This window comes from Centruroides vittatus, unplaced genomic scaffold (assembly GCF_030686945.1).
Source record: "Centruroides vittatus isolate TY-2023 unplaced genomic scaffold, ASM3068694v2 contig_181, whole genome shotgun sequence".
In the NCBI taxonomy this organism is placed as follows: Eukaryota; Metazoa; Arthropoda; class Arachnida; order Scorpiones; family Buthidae; genus Centruroides; species Centruroides vittatus.
This window is the reverse complement of record NW_027121109.1, coordinates 220,648-241,958: the sequence shown is the minus strand read 5'-3', so window position 1 is coordinate 241,958 and position 21,311 is coordinate 220,648. Positions and strand designations below refer to the sequence as shown.

At 36.2% G+C, this 21,311-nt stretch overlaps 1 protein-coding gene across 1 annotated transcript; it reads left to right on the top strand.

Annotated features, from left to right (window-relative positions):
- Positions 1-336: 336 nt before the first annotated feature.
- On the top strand, positions 337-21,184 carry Cpsf160 (cleavage and polyadenylation specificity factor subunit 1). The gene is made up of 35 exons (XM_067264052.1): positions 337-454; positions 2,929-3,100; positions 6,539-6,688; positions 6,759-6,839; positions 6,903-7,057; positions 7,134-7,277; positions 7,362-7,501; positions 7,571-7,681; positions 8,148-8,241; positions 8,311-8,398; positions 8,486-8,608; positions 9,945-9,999; positions 10,069-10,163; positions 10,499-10,654; positions 10,730-10,828; positions 10,939-11,043; positions 11,125-11,445; positions 11,532-11,680; positions 12,243-12,335; positions 12,664-12,736; positions 12,811-12,917; positions 12,999-13,101; positions 13,166-13,255; positions 13,331-13,462; positions 13,530-13,682; positions 13,753-13,960; positions 14,027-14,253; positions 14,326-14,394; positions 14,472-14,555; positions 14,617-14,793; positions 14,865-14,931; positions 14,998-15,204; positions 20,480-20,609; positions 20,672-20,810; positions 20,882-21,184. The coding sequence occupies exons 2-35, from the start codon at positions 2,945-2,947 to the stop codon at positions 20,927-20,929; spliced, it is 4,329 nt and encodes a 1,442-aa protein (XP_067120153.1). The 5' UTR covers positions 337-454; positions 2,929-2,944; the 3' UTR covers positions 20,930-21,184.
- The last annotated feature ends 127 nt before the right edge of the window (positions 21,185-21,311 follow it).

The window sequence follows — 21,311 nt, the reverse complement described above, 5'->3', positions numbered from 1 at the left end:
AGAGATTTAAACTATTCCGAGCGCGTGCGAATGGAGAAAGAGGATGGCCCGCTCAGTACGAGTCATAAATCCCGTCGGCAGGTCTCGTGTTATAGGTAGCGTTGCCCGACAAACAATGACGTAAGAGAAAGTTTCGAAACGAACCAATAGGCGTTAAAAAAAGACAGACTATCGTTGGGTTTTCTTAAAAAGAAAACAAAATTATTCAAATGTAAAGGATTATTTTTACGATTAGATTATTATTAATTTTTTTGTATAGAAAGTAATAATTACTGTAAAAAAGTAATTAAATTTTATTAAAATTAATTTTTAAGTGAAACAATGGCAGGTGGCGCTGTTGTCCGTCGTGTGTAAATGTCTGCTGACAATTCGAACGCTTCAAAGTTTTGTTTATTGGTTATGTTGTAATTAATAAGTGTTTATATTTATTTTCTGTCTGTCATCGTCTTATATTGTAAGTACTTTTTAAATTATACGTTTAATATTCCAAGAAAACATTCAATAATTAAGGACCAGACACAAATCACAGGCAGTTGTCTAATAACATGAGGCTTAGGAAATCAATTGGTTGAATGAACATTTCCTTCAGATTTTCACATTTAAATTGAATTTAAGTCATGAAAATGATTAAAATTTAATAGAGTTAGCATACTGTCTGTTCTATATTCAGAAATGACTCCATTTTCTGTTACAATTGAACATGTCAATGACACTGCTGTTGGGACCTTAACAGAGCTGTAGAGCATACTCATAGGAGGAAAAAAGCCAAAAGAACCGTAACTCTACATGTGACCTTTCGTAAGATATAGCCGCCCCCAAAGTTGGCCAACTGGGTGCCATTGGGAGACGTGCCGCATGCTTTGTGGAGACTGTCCCGCTTAACTGTTTGGTCGATGTGGCTCCGCTTAATCATTTGCGGAGTGCTTGAACTTTACACCCCTAACGTTATGTAGCGTTAGGGGTGTAAAGTTCATCCCCGTGTGGGTGCCGAGGTGTAAGTGATAGTAGCACCAAAGCACACGATGGTAAGCCTGGAAGACATTCCACGTGTAGTCGTTCCTCGACTGACGTGGAATGTGGAGAATAGGCAGTGGTACCAGTTTAAAGTAAAAGATGTTTTCAGTTAATAGAAGTTAATGCATTTATTATTTGTGTTATAGGCACTGGTTACCGTGCCTAAAGTGTAACCTGTTTGCAGAACATCACGTCTGCAAACGAGGTGGCGATCGGAACTGTCGGCTTTGGAGTTCCACATTTGGAAGCGAATATCTTGCAAAGGGTCATGTGTTGGACATTTTACCGGTAAATATCGTTAGAATTTCTAATCACTGTGCTGGGCTCTCTATTAAACACACGATAAGCTTAGAGGAGTGCTTGGTATGAGTCCCTGTAACACCTGGAAGTAGGTGGATTTCTGGGGACTATCCCGTGAAGGCTCACATATAAAGGTATAGTTTTTTTGAATTTTTTCTTCATATGGATATGCTCTACAGTTCTGTTAAGGCCTCAACATTGTCATTTGCATGTGCAATGTTACCAAATTCAGAAAGCCAATGTGTGTTCTTGGGAAACACTAGTATACCTTAAGAAAAGTATAAAATAGCAAATCTACCAATTAAAACATTGAGTACGTTCAAACACTGCATATGGCTTTGTTATTTGATGATTATATACCAGGGATGGGCTAACCTTGCTATGATAGGAGCCATACATTGCCTATTTGAAATACACAAGAACCACATTTTCTATCAGAATGAAATTTTAATTACTGCATAAATGTATAGTAAAAATACTACAGAAATTTTCACTGTTTTATGTTCAATGTGACCATTACTTCACAGGTACTTTATGAACGTATCCTAGCTTTCAGTTGCCTGTTCTAGCTTAAGTTTCAAGTTATGCTTATAATCCATATGGATGATAAAAGTCAGCAAAATTACAGAAATGCTATGTGTATATAAGCAATAAAATATAGAAAACTAAACACCAAGTAGTACTAGTACAAAAAGCTAAGTTGCACGACACTCTGTCGGCATATGGAACATGTTCTGTAATGCCAATAGACAGTAGTGTGACTTAGTTTTTTGTACATGTGTGTATATAATATACAAATTTCTTTTTCTAAATTTGGTATATAAGTATATGGGAGCTGCAGTAAGGGGCTAGAAGAATTGTACATGGCTCACAAGCTTCAGTTTGGCCATTATAGCTATATAGAGAAATCTGTAGCAAAACAATTTAAAGTGATATATTATGAAGAAATGTTGAAAATAGATAGAAAATAATAATAACAGTTTTTTAAAATATTTTCAAAATATTCCTGTCATTAGGTTTTATATCAGAAACAATAAACTAAATTACTGTTGTTTGATTAATGGGACATCAATTGAATAGTCATGACAATTTTAGCCAATTGCATGTCATTATTTAAATTGCATGCTCTTAACAAATTGTTTTATTGATTTACTATTTTGAAAATGGAAACAACCAAATGTGAAGTTACGATTGGTCTGCAGACAGTGACGTTGCAGATCTGTTTGCTAAAATGTACTTTTCTGGTCATTTGAAAGAATTTGCTGAGTTTTGCAAACTTTTCTGTAAAACACAATGGAAGAGGTTTGTAGGAAAGCATATAAATAAAAAATTTCATGAAGAAAAGTTGAGAGGGAAGATGAAATTCAACAAGTGCTTCATGCAGATAAAATAGTGCCACAAGTAAAAATTATTATTATTGTTATTATAAGATTAATGCTTTTGAAGCTGAGATGCATCATCATCTGAAGATTTTAGATTATAAATTTCAATTTATAAACTGAACCAAAGCATTTCGGCTTCATAAACATTGTCAAATTGTGCAATATTTTAGAATAAAACATATTTCTTAAGAAAATTGAACCTAAAAGTACTAATAATTAATATTATTTACAGGTGAAATAAAATCATCATGACTTCCAACATTTATGCAATCTGCAAGCAAATTCATCCTCCCACTGCAGTCGAACATTGCCTCTATTGCAATTTCTATAACTTGCAAGAGCAGAATTTATTGGTAGCAGGAGCGTCTTTTTTAAGAGTTTTCAAATTGACTCCGGAAGTAGAGGTAAGGTTATATTCTCGTATGGTAACCCACTATGTGGTGTTAATTGGTTTTGGAAGACCTATGAGCTTAACCTTTCAGCAGTGGGATAGTCAGGTATGGCGCTATCTCTTAGTAGTGGAGAACAGTACCTGGAAAATTTTTAAAGTATTTTTTCGTGCAATTTTTCTCATTACCGTTTCGGAAAAAGATTTTGTAAACAGTTATGTATAGTAAAGAAACGTTTTTTTTTTTTATTGCTACATAATTCATTTTTTATGTGAATTTTTTTTTGCGATAGTTTTTGGCGATACCCCAAAAGAATTTAGCGGATATATACGTCCCTCGCCACTGCCACACGATTGCCCTCGACGTATATATACGTCCCTCACTGCTGAGTGGTTAGATCACACACATTTTAGTTGGACTAACGTTTTTGGATGGGTGAAATTGAAGTGCAAATGTTGTAGAATAAAGATATGTAGATGTAGAATTCTGTTGCCCCCTTTCTCCTCTTATTAAATGTTTGTTAAAAGTTAATTTTTTATACAAATAAATATTAATGTAAGTTAGATATTAAAAATACTAACTATAGTAAACAGGGCATTTACCCAAATATGGGTCTCCTTTCAGAGTTAAGAGTATGAGTGCCTCTGTCCCCTATAAAATGACTTAGTATTCGATGTTGGAATCTGAGTCAGCCTATTAAAATTATCAGGAGTCGAAGTCAAGTGTTTGTTTACTGAGTCCGCAGCCCTGGTTCCTCTCAAACATCCATAGTTTTAAACTATTCTGTAAAATCCATTAAAATATTTTATTCACATTTAGATGTGTGAATAAAATGTATTGGAGAATGTTGGTAAATACTGTAGTTTTGTGTGTGTATGCTTGAAAGGATCACTGTGTTGTTAATGGCATTCACAATTCTTGTATGTAGGGCTTTCATATCTGGTACTTTTGTAGCATACAAACAATCCTTGACATGTCTACAAAGAAAGAAGTTCAAAGATATGATATTGGGTGATCGAGCAGACCAGGAAATTGTGCCCCGACAATTTAGACCAGTGTTCTTCATCCTTGGGTCCGTAGACCAGCACTGGTCTGCAAAAAATTTTGTAATAAAATAATAAGGTTTTAAACTTGCAATTAATATAAATAGTCTTCATTTATATTTTATTATTGCAGTTTTTTAAATAAAGTTATGACAGTCACATATGCCATCCACATCTAAGCAGTTTAAGTCTAAGAAAACTTATTTTTAACTTTCTGTTAGTTTGAGGAATATTATTCCTACTTTTGCCAGTTTGCAGGTGTGAAAACGTTATTAAATAGTAACTAAGATCATGTATACCATATATTCTGTTGCTTTAAAGGTTATGCTCTGTTCAAGCAATATCTAAAGCAGTTGGTTTTAATAAATAAATAGAATTTATATACTCTTTTTATAGCTTTCTTCGTACAAAAATATGAAGTAAATTAAACTGAAACAATATATTTTTATGAATTTCAGCATTGGTGTGATGTTTTAACAAGCTTTTTTTACACAGTTATCTATAAAACTATTGTTGCTTTACAGGAGAAAAATTTTAAAGAACACTTGCATCAATAGCAGTGAATTGTTTATATAAAATTGCTGATCTGGGAGTAGTTTATGTGCATTAAGATATTTTTCCTTTTTCCGAAGGACCTTTATGCTCTCAGAGCTCTTTCTGCTCTGAGAGCACTAAGAAGTTTATGAATGTATGTTAATGTAGTGTATTAATAGTGTACTTTTAAGTTGAACTACACATGTCTTGTGATAGAACATTGTAGCTAGGTATTATGTATTTGTGTAAATCAGTGATTGTTGTCCAGAGCTACAGAACTTCTGCAGCTGTGGAAAAATCAATGACAACTATTTCAAGCAGTTTGAAATAATTAATTTTGATTGAGGTCACTGGCTATGACTTGTGTGTCTTTGCCAAAGTTTGCCTTATGGGAGGTCTTCTCAGAAGCTGGTCTGCATTCAGGTGTGTATTGTGTAGAGGAAACCCGGAAAACTCCACACAATCAGCCAGTTGTCCAGGCTAAAGGTGCTAACTATCAGTACAGTGAGTACTACACTATCTACACTGGTAAGTGAAGAGGGAAAAGAAATTATGGAAAAAGAGGCAAGTGCTGAACCCATATCTATAAGGGGAACTCTGGAGTTATTTGCTAGACCTTAAAATGTATTTAGGGCTTATACTTAAACTTAACTTAGTAATATATTGTGATATGGTCTAAGAAAAAGTGGAAAATTTAATCAACTGTACTTTTAACTATTTTGTGTACTCTTTTCTACTTGTGTGTTACCACTGGTTTCCTTTTTCTCTAAACATCTGTTATTTAAGAGGAAAACAGTTGTCAGCTAAATGATTCCTTTGAGAACAAGATCGTCATATTACCTGTAATGCTATTAATTAGTACTGTGTACAATTAAACTTTATACTTGTGTGTTAAAAACCAGTTGGCCTTTCTTTCTAAAACCGGTTAATTCTGAGGTAAATGTGCTTGTTTGGAGTAACAATTGTTGTTAAGAACAAGTTCATCATATTATCTTTATATATGTGCCAGAATTTTCATTCTATAGTCATCTATGCAAATTGGTTGGACTGATGAGAGACTGTAGAGCTCAAAATGCATTTCCAACATTAATAAAATCATTATCTTTTTTGGATCTGATTTCTGACTCCGTTTTTATGTCTTGACTTACAAGATGTGATAAGTCTGGAAAAATTGGCCACAACAAGCTTTATTAATCACAGATAATACACACAATCACCTGCAAATGCACTGCAAGTGAGCTAATTATTACAGATTGCATGCTTCCTACATAATTGCTGGCCAAGGACTAGAAAGAATGAAGAGTGCCTTGGCAGAGCCTGTGTAAGAAGAGAGAAGGGTAGGATAACACGCAAAAGGACAAAAAGCTACAGAGGTAGGTGCAGTTGCCTGCTAACGCTGCATCCTCACAAATGCCCATGGGTGGTTCAAGGTCATGGGAGGGACGATGACAATGCCTGTTGCCAACTGCCGATGGCAACTCCTACATTAAGATATTGTTCCTGGTTCAACAGATAATGATTTGATATGTATAGATATATAAAGACCACCAGGTGACTGAGCAGTTAAGGTGGCAGCTTATACTACTATGGGGGACCTGGAATTGAATCTATACAGGTTGAAAGACCCCACGAATATTTTAGGGTTGGTCCATCTCAGATATATCAAACCCATCCTTCACCATGTAGCCACCATTGTGGGTCTGACCAAATCCATAATGGTTCTGCTAAAAGAGACCCTCTTAGTGTCTCACAGGTGGAAAGACAAAAATTAAAATAATAATAATAAACCTCTCGAACATTTAAGTAATGCTTGTATAAGAAACTAAATAAGTCTATGGACACTAAAGAATTTTAATTATATAAATTTATATTTTAGCCACCCGATAAAGTCAGCAGCGGTTCACCAAAATTGAAATTAGAATGTCTACAGACATTTCCTTTATTTGGCATCATCATTTCCATGAAATCCGTGAGATTTACAGGCGCTTCAAGAGATGCTCTGTTACTGAGTTTCAGAGATGCAAAGGTAAGGTTTAAAAAATCCTTTCTACATTTGAAACACAGTGCAATTCTATATAAAATAATTAATCATTTAGTTGTCTGTCGTTGAATACGATCCAGCCACTCATGATCTAAAGACCCTCTCGCTTCATTATTTTGAAGAGGATGCCATGAAGGTATTATGACATTTACACAAAACGTTATTGCTTGTTTCTCGTTTTAATTTTTATGTTTGTTAGGCCGGCTTTACGCACCATTATCATCTTCCTTTTGTTGCCGTCGATCCCGATGGAAGATGCGCTGCTATGATAATCTACGGTCGGAGCATTGTCATTCTTCCCTTTCGAAGAGAAACTAATGCTGATGAACAGGAAAACAACATAAGCGTTGCTAGGTAACAAAGCTAGATTTTATTCATAATTGGACAAAAAATAAATTATTGAACTTATTTTTACTAATAACTACTTTAGCAAATCGCCAGTGCTGGCCTCTTATTCTATTAAACTAACAGACATTGATGAAAAGATGAATAATGTGATCGATATTCAATTTTTACACGGATATTACGAGCCGACTCTGCTTTTATTATATGAACCGTTACGAACCTGGCCTGGGTTAGTTTAAAATAATGCATTAGATTAATTTAATTCGACCGTCCTTTGAATAAAGTAATAATTTTAGAATCGTTAAATTCTTAGGAGAGTTGCAGTGAGGCGTGACACTTTCGCAATTATCGCTCTTTCACTTAATATTCACCAGAAAGTGCATCCTGTCATTTGGTCTCTGAGTAGCCTTCCGTTTGACTGTCTGCAGGCAATTCCAGTACCAAAACCACTTGGTAAAATTTTAAATTTTTATGTTGTCGTGTGTATTTTTTAAATATATTGATTGAAATGTTTCATTTCAGGTGGTGTACTGATATTTGCAGTTAATTCTTTGCTATATCTAAACCAGAGTGTTCCACCTTACGGAGTGGCACTCAATAGTTTTACAGAAACTAGTACTGCATTTCCGTTAAGTAAGTAATTATTACATAAGTAAATAACGTAACCTATATACAGAATGTACAGACAATTCTCTGTAGATTCTGTATACAGGTAAGTTCAGGATTAGACCTATCTATCATGCTACATACTACTCAGCAAACATAAAAATCATTTTAAATGGGTTAGTAGTATGTACCAAATTTATAAAAAAAGGTATATAGTGCCATAGAGCCACATATAACTTGAGCTACAGTTTGATTAGCATAGACTAGGCTTTGCTATCATCTATACTTGTCATACACATGCTATTATAATATTCTAAAGCTAATTCTGAATTTTAAGAACTTGAGACATGTCTTAAGCAGTTAAAAGGTATTTTTATAACTAATAACGTGTAAATTGATGAAAACTGGAAAAACATAATTTTACTAACTAGCAATACTAGGCTTTATTGGGTACACAATGCATATTCTTATCTGTTATTTTTTGTCTTTTCAGAGCAACAGGACAATGTCAGAATCACTCTTGACTGTGCACAGGCATGCTTTTTTTCTTACGACAAGATTGTGATTTCATTAAAGGGAGGAGAATTGTAAGTTTAAATAGATTTTATTATGTTAATTATCTTATAAATTACTTAAAACCTCTGTTCTTATCCTAGATATGTCGTCACACTGTTTAATGACGGAATGCGTAGCGTTCGCAGTTTCAACTTTGATAGAGCTGCAGCAAGTGTCTTAACAACATGTGTAAGTCATGTTCATGCTATAGATTTCATTACCTATAATGTGCTGTAAGCAAATAGCTAACAAAATATCTAATAAATATTACTGCAGATGACATTGTGCGAAGACGGATATCTCTTCCTCGGATCTCGATTGGGAAATTCTTTACTATTGAGATACACCGAAAAAGTACAAGACAGTTCTTTGGAAGAAGTGAGACAAGCGAGACCAGAGGTAAAAATCACTAATGTTCTTTATTAAGTAGCCAATAAAACTGCCAATTGTCTCGAAATAATAGGTGTCTGAACATGGCATTGCAGACAACGTAGCTATTGACCTAAAAGGTATTTGACTCTTTTGGAATAGGTTTTAATATATCTCAAAAACTGGGTTTGTATAAATATATCACTCATAAAACCAACATCAGCACATAATAAGACAAAAGGTTGTAATAAGTGTGTTAACCATTCAGAGGGATAAAACTCTACCAAAGAGTTAGAAAAGAAGATGCAAGAAATTAGAAGTTACTATGGGAATTACATTCTTATAAAAAACAGGTGGTACGTTAAATACCTCTAATGGAAGCGTGCATAAGTTATTAACAGCATCGTTAACTTCTAAAAAACAAACAATTAACTCTTAATTTAGAAATAGTGGTTGTAAAGGGAGAAATCTACTTTTTAATTGGCAATAGATATTATAATTAGACCATCTCGAACCATTTTTATTGGTTGATTTCTTAGAAAATTTATGCGCGAACTTCCAAAAGAGATGGGATTGTGAGAAAATTTACTAATGATGAAGTTAAAGTAATTATGTTCTTCATAAAAACATTTCTGGGTAATGTGTTGAATGTATAAAAATCGACGTTTTCCAGTTTTTTCCCATTTATTCTAAAATTAACATAAAAGTTTATGTGGGTTATTTAAGTTTTTCATTGACAGACGATTTTCTCCGTATATCAACTTTAATATGGGGTATACAAAAAGTTACTGTGCAGTGGAAAAGATTTAAGTAAAGTTTTACGTACAATATTACAGTTTCTCCTGTTAAAACCATAGTCCAGAAACCAGAACATCCACGAGCAAGCGGTAATGCTGTCTACTGCAGAGCGGAAACGTCATGTATGAATTGTGGGTCTTGTATACAATGCCATCAGTAACTTTTTAGATACCTTGTATGAGAGATGGCTAAGCATTTTGTATGGGAAGTGTATATTAGAATAAGCAGAATGGATATTTTTAATAGTAACAGCAAAAATATTGTCTCAATATTTAAATATTAGATGATCAGATGGCAGAATGGAAGCCTGGTGCTCCGAGGGACCTGGGATCAAACCCAGATAGATCAAAAAACTCCAGAAATTATTTCAGTTTATCTGGATAGGGCTCTGTCTCTCACTGCCTGGCCACCTTATTGTGCTTCTGGGCCGAACCTGTAATGAACTTGCTAAAAACAACCCTCTTAGTTCCCACAGGATGGGAACATATTTAAATTATCATAGGAGTGTATGCTATGTCGTATCTTTTAAGTATTATTTGACAGACATTCCTAATATTTTAATTTACAGCCCGAGGAACGTCCCATTAAGAAGAAAAGATTAGATAACATGGACGACTGGATGGGTAATTTTTTAGTTTTTAGAATAAGCATCATCATTATGAACGATAACAAAAATTAATGCTTGGTCGTAGCATCCGATGTTGCTCTTATTGAAGATCCTGAAGAGTTGGAAGTGTATGGGAGTGAAATGCAGACTACAAAACAGATCACTTCTTATATATTTGAGGTATTTTTAATTAATTTTCTCAATATATGCTGTTTTACGTGCACATATCGATCGCAGATATATTCCTTCCCTTCGGGTGGGCTTGTGTTTTTTAGTTTCAACTGGTAAATCACCGATCTCTTAAATTGGCTCCCAGATATATAAATTGAGGAGTGTAAAGTCAAATCCAATGATCAGAAACTGTTAATCTGGCATTTTCTGATCACTAGATCTGTTTTAATTGTACTAAATTAACATAATTTGTGTATGATATTAAAAAACACACATTAGTGAAGTTTGAGACTATGACATAAAAATAATATTCAACATACAAAATCACATTTTCCGTATTTAAGGTTTGTGACAGTCTTCTAAACGTTGGACCCTGTGGGAGGATATGCATGGGCGAGCCCGCATTCCAGTCGGAAGAATTCTCCAATAATCCCGATCCAGATCTCGAACTGGTTTCCACAGCTGGTTACAGCAAAAATGGTGCCATATGTGTCTTGCAGGTAATGTATTCATTTAATTCTGCATGTGTGTGCCAAATTACAAGCTGTTTGAGGGATAAAATATTTTTCATTCAGAGGTCGGTAAGACCGCAAGTAGTGACAACTTTCGAATTGCCCGGATGTGTGGACATGTGGACGGTTTTTGGACCGAGTGTGGACAAAAGAGAACAAGAGGTAGGCAATTAGTCATTGATTCTTAATTGCATCCAGTATATAGTGTGGCCAAAAAGTCACTTGTTAAATACGATAATCACTGTTCTTATGGAATAAAACTGAAATTTTAGTTTTATATGGATGATGTGAAATCTGAAGAGAAAGAGAAACCAAAAAAGGATGATTCTATGTCCACTCATGCATTTCTGATCTTGAGTCGTATGGACAGTAGTATGGTGAGTATTGAAATGATTACATTGAAAACTGCTTAATAAATTATAGTCTCATTTGCCATTGCTTATAAATCTTTGGAACAGATCCTACAAACTGGTCAGGAAATTAATGAATTAGATCACAGTGGTTTCAGCACTCAGGCTTCTACTATATTTGCTGGAAATCTGGGTGACAACAAGTACATTTTGCAAGTATCTCCCATGGGAGTCCGACTCCTCTCCGGATGCAGACAGTTACAGCACATTCCTCTAGACGTAGGCTCTCCCATAGTGTGGAGTTCTGTGTGCGATCCCTATGCTCTGATCATGAGCGAAGAAGGATTGGTCATACAGTTGACGTTGAGACAGGATCCTTCGGCCACAAATTCTCCACTGGTGGCATCGCGTCCGCAACTAGCTGCCATTGTAAGTACTGTAGACAACATTAAACAATTTTATTTTACATAAAGTGATCGCTTTTTAACCAAAATTGATTTGGTGTTTTCGTGTAGAAATCAAAAATACTGACACTCTGCGTATATAAGGATGTGAGCGGGCTATTTACCGTCTCTCCTCGTGAAGTTGTCGAGACCGAACCGCCACCCAGTTCTACAATGAACAGCAACATAACGTTACCTAGTACATTAAATCTACCAAAGAGGTGATTACTTTTTTAGTGTAATTAGTATGTATATAAATGTAGAGAAATTTTATCTCTATATATCTTGGGCCTAGGAGATTTAAAGCCCTTTATTATCATTATTACAAAGCTGAAATATATTAAGGTGCTCCACATATTTGACGTAGGACCCAAAAAGTCTGGGACTTGGCACATAGGTTCCTTTCCCCGAGTATTTTAAAACACAGCCTTCAACCACCTTTCAGAATAATTCACTTGCTAGCAAATACTTTTGCTAGCACTGGTGTTTACTTCTGGAAGCATATTAAGACCATTGTTTACTTTGCCACATTTTGGGCCATTTATGGTGGATGGGTTCACAGGAATGATGTAAAATGTCTAGATAAACATTCCTTGTTCATGTTCTGCCCTCAAATAAATTCTGAATGGATGTAATTGTATTGTCGTGGGTGAGTGCAGTCTTTGAATTTTTGGATCTTACCTCTTATACTGTAATCCAATTTTATAATTATCATCGCCACAAGAAACTAAACAAAAGTAAGTTGCAAAATAAAGATCTTTGTTTTCCTTGCATTTCATTTAGCGACATGGACGACGAGGATGCATTACTGTATGGAGAACCTACCACTTCCACTGAAAATGAAATCAGCAAAGTTGAGGATGCAAAACCAAAAAAGTAAGCTCTTACTATTCAAATTTTGTTTTAACTTTCCATCCTGCAAGCATTCAGTGTGTCCATCATGCCTGTCAGGTTCATGTGGTCAAACCACATATGAAAGTTTGTGACGCAAAGTGCAAATGACCGGAGCACGCAAACATGTTGGAGGCATTGTGTGGTTCACCAAATATACGATACTATCAAAATATTTGTTGTTATATAAATCGCCGAGATTGAACCTCCTTGGAATGATACTGTATTTTTGCAGATTGACTGGAATGTCAGTCGAAGTGAAATTGTAATTGTATTGCATAAATTCACAATTCACGGTAATTTTTGTTTGCAGAAAAGTCGTCGAAGTGAAAGAGATCAAGCCAACGTATTGGCTATTCATTGTGAGAGAAAATGGAGTTCTGGAGGTTCTAGTATTTTCTGGACTTCTTGTTTGTTGTCGTCGTTGCATTTTTAAATTTATGCATTATTTTTTAAACAGATCTATTCGCTCCCGGACTATAAACTAAGCTACCTGGTAAAAAATTTTCCAATGGGTCAGAAACTACTGGTGGATAGTATACAGATTACTGCAATGTCCGCGACAAAGTACGAATCATAATTCCAATACAAATTTTTTAACCAATTAAATATAAATCTAACAAGTTAAAATTGTTTATTATGAATTAGCTCCGGAGAGAAACAGTACGAGAAACCGCACGACTCCTTGCCGCTGGTGCACGAGATACTTGTAATTGGACTCGGTCCCAGGCATTCAAGGCCCCTCCTACTGGTAAGTTGCATTCTTAGCTGGATCTTGCATAAGAATTTCTGGCCGACGTAAGTGTTTATTCTAGGCCCGAATCGATGAGGAGTTAATAATGTACGAGGCATTCCCTTTCTATGAAAATCAAACTGATAATCACTTAAAATTGCGCTTCAGAAAAGTAAGTATCAAGTACTGGAAAATTAAATGTTTAACGCATGGAAAAACTAAATTAAAAGAAAAAAAATTGTTAAAGGTGGCACACGATATGATCTTGAGAGAGAGGAAAGAAAGGAAGATGAGAAACCAGGAATCTCGCGATCAGGAACGAGCTCGCAGCCATCAGAGATGGTTACGTCCATTTAGAGACATTTCTGGATATAGTGGGGTAATCAAAAATATGTCTTAGACTTACTGTTGATTGATGTTTCCATAATTCAATATCCTTCTTTTAGGTATTTATTTGTGGGCCTTATCCTCATTGGCTCTTTATGACCTCTCATGGAGAGTTGCGTATTCATCAGATGGGAATCGACGGTGCAATAACTTGCTTTGCTCCGTTCCACAACGTCAACTGCCTGAAAGGATTTTTGTACTTCAATAGACAGGTAAAGCCATTCATTTACACCTCGCCATATCCTGCTGCAGTTTGCTTTATACAATTTTCTATATTTACAGGGGGAACTGCGTATTTGTGTCTTACCCACTCACTTGTCTTACGATTCCGCCTGGCCGGTCAGAAAGGTTCCACTGCGAAACACGCCCCATTTCGTGAACTATCATCCAGAAACAAAGACCTACTGCATTGTAACAAGCAGCATGGAGCAATGTACGCGTCTGGTTCGATTCAACGGAGATGAGAAAGAATTTGAAGTGCTGGAAAGGGGTAAGTGTTTTTAAATTTCTCGTATCCAATCAAAGGACCTATCGACACTAAGAACGTTTATTACAGACGAACGATTTCTCTATCCGTACACTGAAAAGTTTACTATTCAGCTCTTTTCTCCTGTAAGTTGGGAAACAATTCCCAACACGCGAATAGAGCTCGAGGAATGGGAGCACGTCACCTGCGTAAAAAATGTCATGCTCATGTCCGAAGGGACCAGAAGTGGTCTGAAAGGTTATCTGGCCATCGGCACTAATTATAATTATGGCGAAGACGTTACCAGTAGAGGAAGGGTATGTTACAAGAGCTTAGTAATTAATAATTAGACTTCTGAGTGGCACAAAATAACGGAACGTTTGTTTTAGATTCTTATACTAGACATTATTGACGTTGTACCGGAACCAGGACAACCGCTAACCAAAAATAAAATTAAGGTAAGCATTCACTTTATCGTCATCCCCATTGTACAGATTGTTTTGCAGCAACAGTTAACGTCTTTGTCCGCTTCTAGGTTCTATACAGCAAAGAACAGAAAGGACCAGTAACTGCCATATCCCAAGTTGTAGGCTTTTTGCTCAGTGCAATTGGACAAAAGGTAAGGTAAAATTTTTATCATTGTCGCTCAGACACCATCTCAACATTCAAATTTCTTGTAGGTTTATATCTGGCAGTTGAAAGATAATGATCTGGTGGGAATCGCTTTTATTGATACACAAATTTACATTCATTCTGCGATGTGTATCAAAAACTTGATTCTCGTAGCAGATATTTACAAGTCGATATCACTGTTGAGATACCAAGAAGAAAGCAGAACCCTGTCTCTAGTCAGTAAGGTACGCTTTCAGATTTTTTTCCACCACTAAAGAAATTTGTGACGGCAACGATCACTTTTTGTATTTTTCAGGACGTAAAACCGCTAGAAGTCTATGCAACCGAATTTCTAGTCGACAATAATCAAGTGGGATTTGTCGGTAAGCGCCTCATCCATTCAGAACGGTACGTTTCCGACCGTCCACTAACACAAAATTTTATTTTAGTTTCGGACGTGGAGAAGAACATTGTCATATACATGTATCAGCCAGAAGGGAGAGAGAGTTGCGGAGGGCAACGTCTACTGAGAAAGGGAGACTTCCACCTGGGCAATCACGTAAATTCGTTTTTCCGAATCCGTTGCAGGCTGGGGGAAGTCAGTTCTGACAAACGACAGCTGGGAATTCTGGAAAAGAGACACATAACGATGTTTGGTAAGCAAATTTATAACATTTAGAATTATGGTAAAATTTCTGTATAACAGAAGTGTTTGGGTATAAGAGAAATTTTGACCAAAGTTCCATGAGAATGCAAAATTGACTCATTGGCACCTTATGTTTCTAGATAGTAATAAATGCACCTGTAATTTAACAAAAACTTTTGGCATCAATCGCTAGCGAAACAATTGGTTTAACATGTCGATTGTCAGCTAAGAGTTATCTCGTGTATGTTAATAATGGATAATTCCTATTCTATATGTCTATTAAAAATAATCATGGCCGCTTGTGAAAAGATATTTACTAAGTATCTTAGTTTGTACATTTTTCATAGATTGATGGAACTTTTCAAAACATTCTTGTATGCAATGTGCAGGCTTATCTTCACATACAGCTCAAAAATAATGTATTTTTTTGTACATGTTGGTCGCTTTTTTCCCAGTTGCTGGAATTGTTTCTAAATAATGGAAATTTTTTTGCAACATTTGGCATTTTTTCTCCAAGTAAACATGAATAAAATTCTCTCTCTATTCATCTTTTGAAAAGTTTAACATTTAATGTGCATGCTTTTAGGCTGCAATTTGAAAAAATTGTATACTTATAAATTCCTTCCTTCCTTCCTTCCTTAATCTCAAAAACTGAGATCAGATTTGTAAAGCTTATATATACATCCCAAGTTTTTTGGCTATTTAATTGTCTTTCTTACATACATACATGTATGTAAGAATGTATGTATGTATTCATGCTTTCTCCTTTCAGGTTGGCAGTGAATAGCTGCCTCCACACTGCTTGATCCAAACATACTTCTCTCGTTTCTTTCACACTCATTGGGACCTTTCATATACATTTATGCTGACTTTGTCCATGCAAACTCAATATTCTTTGCAATCAAAGCATCTCGCACACCGTCTGTTCATCTCTTTGGTGGCGAGCCTGTTGGTCGCTTGCCACACACCTCACCAATATAGACTTGCTTGAACAGTCATTCATCGTTCGTGGGATCCACTTGTCCTAACCACCTTAACAACCTCCATTGTGCCCACTCACTCGTTTTGCATTCCACACAACTCATAAATCCTTATCCTATCCACGAGCGTCTTGCCACAAACTGCACTCGGCATTCTCAGTTCTACGGCATTCACTCCACTTTCAGTTTTCTTCTGCCATGCCCACATTTCACAAGGAAGGTAACAGCACTTGCTTGCACTCACATAATCTACCCTCTTAGACGTACACTTATTTCGAAGCAGGCAGTTAAACGCACCAACTTTCAGTCCAGTTGCTTTTCTCCTGGCTATCTCCCCTTCAACCTACCATCACTCCCCAAGTATACAAAGTTATCCACTTGTTCCATGCACACAGCATCAAGTGCCAAGCTGTCCTGTCAACCTTAGCACGTTCAAACACCATTCACTTAGGGCTACAAACAAATGCTAATAAGACTTTCTTTTGTAACATCTTGTTAAATCGGCTAAATATACTCAAATCGGCATTTTCTCCTCATTTTCACTTAGCAGCATTGCATCACCTGCATACAACAACACATTCTCATTCCCAACTTTCACACCATGGTCGTCAGCCAAAGCTTCATGCACTCCTGTATCTAAAAAGATATTAAACAGCCATGGACTCATCATGCACCCCCTTCTGAATTGCAAATAATTCAGAGGAGGAGACAGGACTCTCAATCACACGTCTGACAGTTCACATACACAGACTTCAACACATTCAGCAACTTTTCAGATACTCCATATTCACTCAATACCTTCCGTAGCTTTTTGTGCTTGACAGAATCATATGCTTTTTCCAAATCAACAAACATACTATAAACTTTCTCTCCAACTTTCAAGTGTTTCTCAATGATCAGCGGCAAAGCAAACAATTGATCCACACTTTACCACCAGTCACTCGCTGCAGGTGCCGTACCAACAGTTTCCCACACATCTTACCTGGAACACCGAGCAGGCTTATAGCACGGTAGTTGGCACAATTACACCTTTCAGCTATTCGTCTGTCACGCCAGCAAGTGTTCAACAAGTTACACAAACAGTCTACAACCTTTCCCTGACCATATTTAATCATTTCAGCACTTATTCCATTTAATCCTGCTGCCTTTACCACCTTTCAGACATGATGGAACTTTCGTCACTTCGGCAACATTAAATTCACATTCGCCCTCACTGCCACCGTACAAACTCAAGAAATACTCCTTCCACCTGTCACATACATTCATATCATCCCAGCCAATGAAGTCTCATTCTGTCCTTTTACACTTCTTTTTTTCCAAAACAACTTATTATTTGATTCAAAATCATTAGGCACACATTCAGCAAATTCATCTTTCACACTTAGCTTACTCTCTTTTGCATTCTGCAGTTTCAACTGTGTGTAAATACGTGGCCCCATTTTTTGAGTACAAGTTCACACACAGCATTCTTTGCTTTCTTACCAATTTTTGCAGTACCACATATATCTGTGGCACTCATTACTAGAGCCAACACTTCCAACACTTACACATTGCATAGTCACAACTTTTGTGACACTTTTTGTACGAACTGTTGACACTTGTCCTTCAAATGTTCCATTTTCATTCTGACTGCATCCTCATATTTTTTCACACATTTCTGCCACCCAAACTGCATTTTCAATGGACATACAACTAAGAAACAATCACTGTCCTTGCATGATCCTAGTCTCTCTCACCACACAGCACAAGATCAATCGTGTTGCGAGTCCCTTCTTTCCGACGTATACACGTGGACCTATTTCAAGCATTACAAACAATCCCCTCTCCATGCAGAAGGACACCACCCTTTCACCATTTTTCTTTATGCATTCTTATTATTCTGCAATTTCATGCTTTGCTTTCCTTTCTGTTGGCCAAGTTTTAAATTAACTTTATGTATTATATTGTGATATTCGCAAAATTACCAGAGGATGCCATTACCATTTGCGATCTATTGTGGAGGTGTAGCCTCCGTGTGTGAGAATTCATACTTTCGACAGTCACTGACATGAACGACAAAGCAAAGCAAGAAAGTTTTTCTTTGTATATTCGTGATTCTTTGCTTTGTTACTATAAAATGTCTGATCTGCTTCTCTAACAGTCTCTAACATTTGGTTTTGAAGAATTTGTGAATGTTTGAATGTTTGAAATAGTTCTTCTCTTTTGTCTTTCCATTCACAAAAGCCGACAAAGTTATTTTCATGCCAGACACGTCGACTCTTTTTTTTGGATCATTCTTTCGGTTACTTCGTAAAGTACCACATATGCAAATCTTCCGACATATCAATAGGTTTGTCGAGTCGACAGAATTATCCATATAGTTTCCTTGTCTAAATAATTTTCCATCAGATGTATGGCAACACTGGATGTGCGGTCCATTCTAGAGACTTCCCGTCTGGTGTTTAAGTAAATTTCATAATAGTATCGAAATGATTCAAAATGGATCTTAGGTAATCTAGTGAATTATCGGCAAAATGTGAAAAGTTTAATAATTGAAATCTATTACGGCCCATTCAAAGGGCATAATGCATCTGTGCTTTGATAAATGCTCTATAGATGGTTATGAGTCAGACCCGTACAAAACAAAAGTCCCATAAAAATAACCTTTGTTTCCTTCCATTTTCGTACCGATCTATTTTTCTCAATTACGAATGGTGTATAAATTAGTTTGTTGTACTAACAAAGAAAATTCCTCCGAAAAATAAGTCTACCAAAGTTTCAATTTTTAACCCAATATTTTCATCAAAAGTAAACTCTAGTGGATCTTTTGCTACTTCATTCCGCAAATTTGTCCCGTTACCTGCATATGTAGGTGTCATGATATCGTCTACTTGAAAACTTAATGCATAAAATTCAAGTGATTATGAAGTATCTTCACGCAAACATCTCCTATTAGCCATGTTTTCAGAAAATAAAATACAAAAGTAGGAACAAACAAGTTTTCTTGTAGGTGGCTCTCGTGAGATTACTCTTACGACACACCATGTTCTATATGCAAGATTAAGTTTAAAGATCAAAAGAAAGAAAATTAGATATATTAATACAATTCTAATTTTATTTTGTTTAATTGCAAATAAAATATCAAATGCTTGTAAATGCACACATTGCCCTGTAAAAATTACTGGCATTTTGAACTTCATGTTGTCAATTTTACAGGATTTTTCCTTAATTTCTTCATGTAAAGCTGGACAATCAGGAATCCTTTTTGCTAGTCCTTAACAGTCGAATCCACTCTCTGTTGATTACACTTATATGTTTATTTGGAAATCGTAGAAACTCGTAAGTTTTAATCCATTCCTGTGTGGTTTTGGAATTTAAAAACTTTGCTTTTCCTATTGCTGTTCATTCATCTTTACTCCTGACGACTCAAATGACCCAGATAAAATACTTTTGTTTTTAAACACCAAGAGGGCGAGCATCAGGTAAAAAATGCAAATACACAGTTTGCAAAGAATCCTTCACTTGTGCATGTAGGATGTCATAGGTTGTTGAAGCGGTGAAAAACGAATAAAAACCTCATGTCGTATGCGAGTAAATACGGTAAATAGAAATAAACATCACACTAGACCCGATAACATTAAGCCATCATAGCGTGATTATTTACGGCAGTTGATGGATGATGTATTGACTTACGGTAAATAGAACAATAAAATAATGTGAATAAATTAAAAATGGCATCGGGAGAAAAATTTTGACAGTCAACGTGTCGAGGAATCAACGAAATCGAAAGTAGGATCATTAAGATCCTACTGACGGCATTCAAAGCACTTTAAAATAGAGGGTAGCATTGCTCGGAAAAATACTAAATAATAAATCGGCATTTGTGAGTGTGACGTGGGAATGGGGTGTACCGTCGTCCAGAAATTTTGTAGCCGGTTCTTCACGTTAATGTGACTGCTATTTGCATTGTCTCTTATCATTTCTTGAATTCATCATTCATATTGCAACACAGAAAAAGTGCCAAGCAAATACTTTGTGCCAAAGGAGTAAAGACCAAGAACAATTGTATCCATGAACATTAACATCTCTAGCCATTCCCTAGAAGTCTTAATCTAATTTATAAATGGTTAAATAAATGTCACGCAGTCTGGATCCTTTCCTTTGTTTCCACCATAACGCTTCCTTGTGCAAAAATGAAGTGTCCAAAAGGTGAAAGATACCCTTCGCCGCATCACTTATAAGTGTGAATGAGTCGGGTAATTTCCATTACACCGAGAAATGGAGAAAATGAGCACGTTCGTACGTAATCCTCACTCTTATTTTCAGCGACTCTCGACGGAAGCTTAGGATATCTACTGCCGGTTTCCGAAAAGACATACAGGCGTCTACTCATGTTGCAAAACGTCCTGGTCACTCATATACCTCACACTTGCGGGCTCAACCCAAAAGCTTTCAGGTAAGCGATTCGATTTTTGATCTGTTCTGGCATTTGGTTGATGGGACGATACGTTTTGACAGGGCACTGCACAGCCAGAGGAAGTATCTGATGAATCCGCACAAGAGCATCCTGGACGGCGATCTCCTGTGGAAATACATCAATCTGTCCGTCATGGAAAAGTGCGAACTGGCCAAGAAGATTGGCACCAGTTCTGATCAGGTAAGCAAAAAGTTTATTCAGTTTGTTGGTACTCGTGGGTTCCAAAGTGAATACAATTTGTTTTGTTGCAGATAATGGACGATCTGTCGGAAATAGATAAAAATACCTATCACTTCTGAGGAAGACACGCAGTTCTCTTCTCGTAGCAGTTTATTTGCACCTTACAGCCCATATTCCGTAGTCTACAGAATGACAAAGGACACTATAGTCTAAGTTTAATACAGAACTATGCCAGTTACCGTATTATGGATGGAACGTTCTCGTTTTGATACGTTTGTACACAAAAGTGTGAAAGGTATCGCTTACTGTGGTGGAGACGACAAATTTGGAGTTTAATTGTCGATTAAGTGTAAATAAAAGCATTTTTCTATAAATACTGCATTGGTCATTGTAATTGTTGGTTAAAATACTAACATCTTCCGACACCCGGAAATCAATTCGTCTTGTCTTGCCAATTTGTAACACTCAAATTTTTAACACTGCACACAGTGTGTCACCACA

Bases quoted from the DNA above. Each gene is read 5' to 3' on its own strand.
- Cpsf160 (XM_067264052.1), top strand. From the start codon at position 2,945: ATGACTTCCAACATTTATGCAATCTGCAAGCAAATTCATCCTCCCACT. The intron at 11,044-11,124 runs GTGAGTATTGAA...TCTTTGGAACAG, and splicing joins GTCGTATGGACAGTAGTATG to ATCCTACAAACTGGTCAGGA. The intron at 13,961-14,026 runs GTAAGTGTTTTT...CGTTTATTACAG, and splicing joins ATTTGAAGTGCTGGAAAGGG to ACGAACGATTTCTCTATCCG.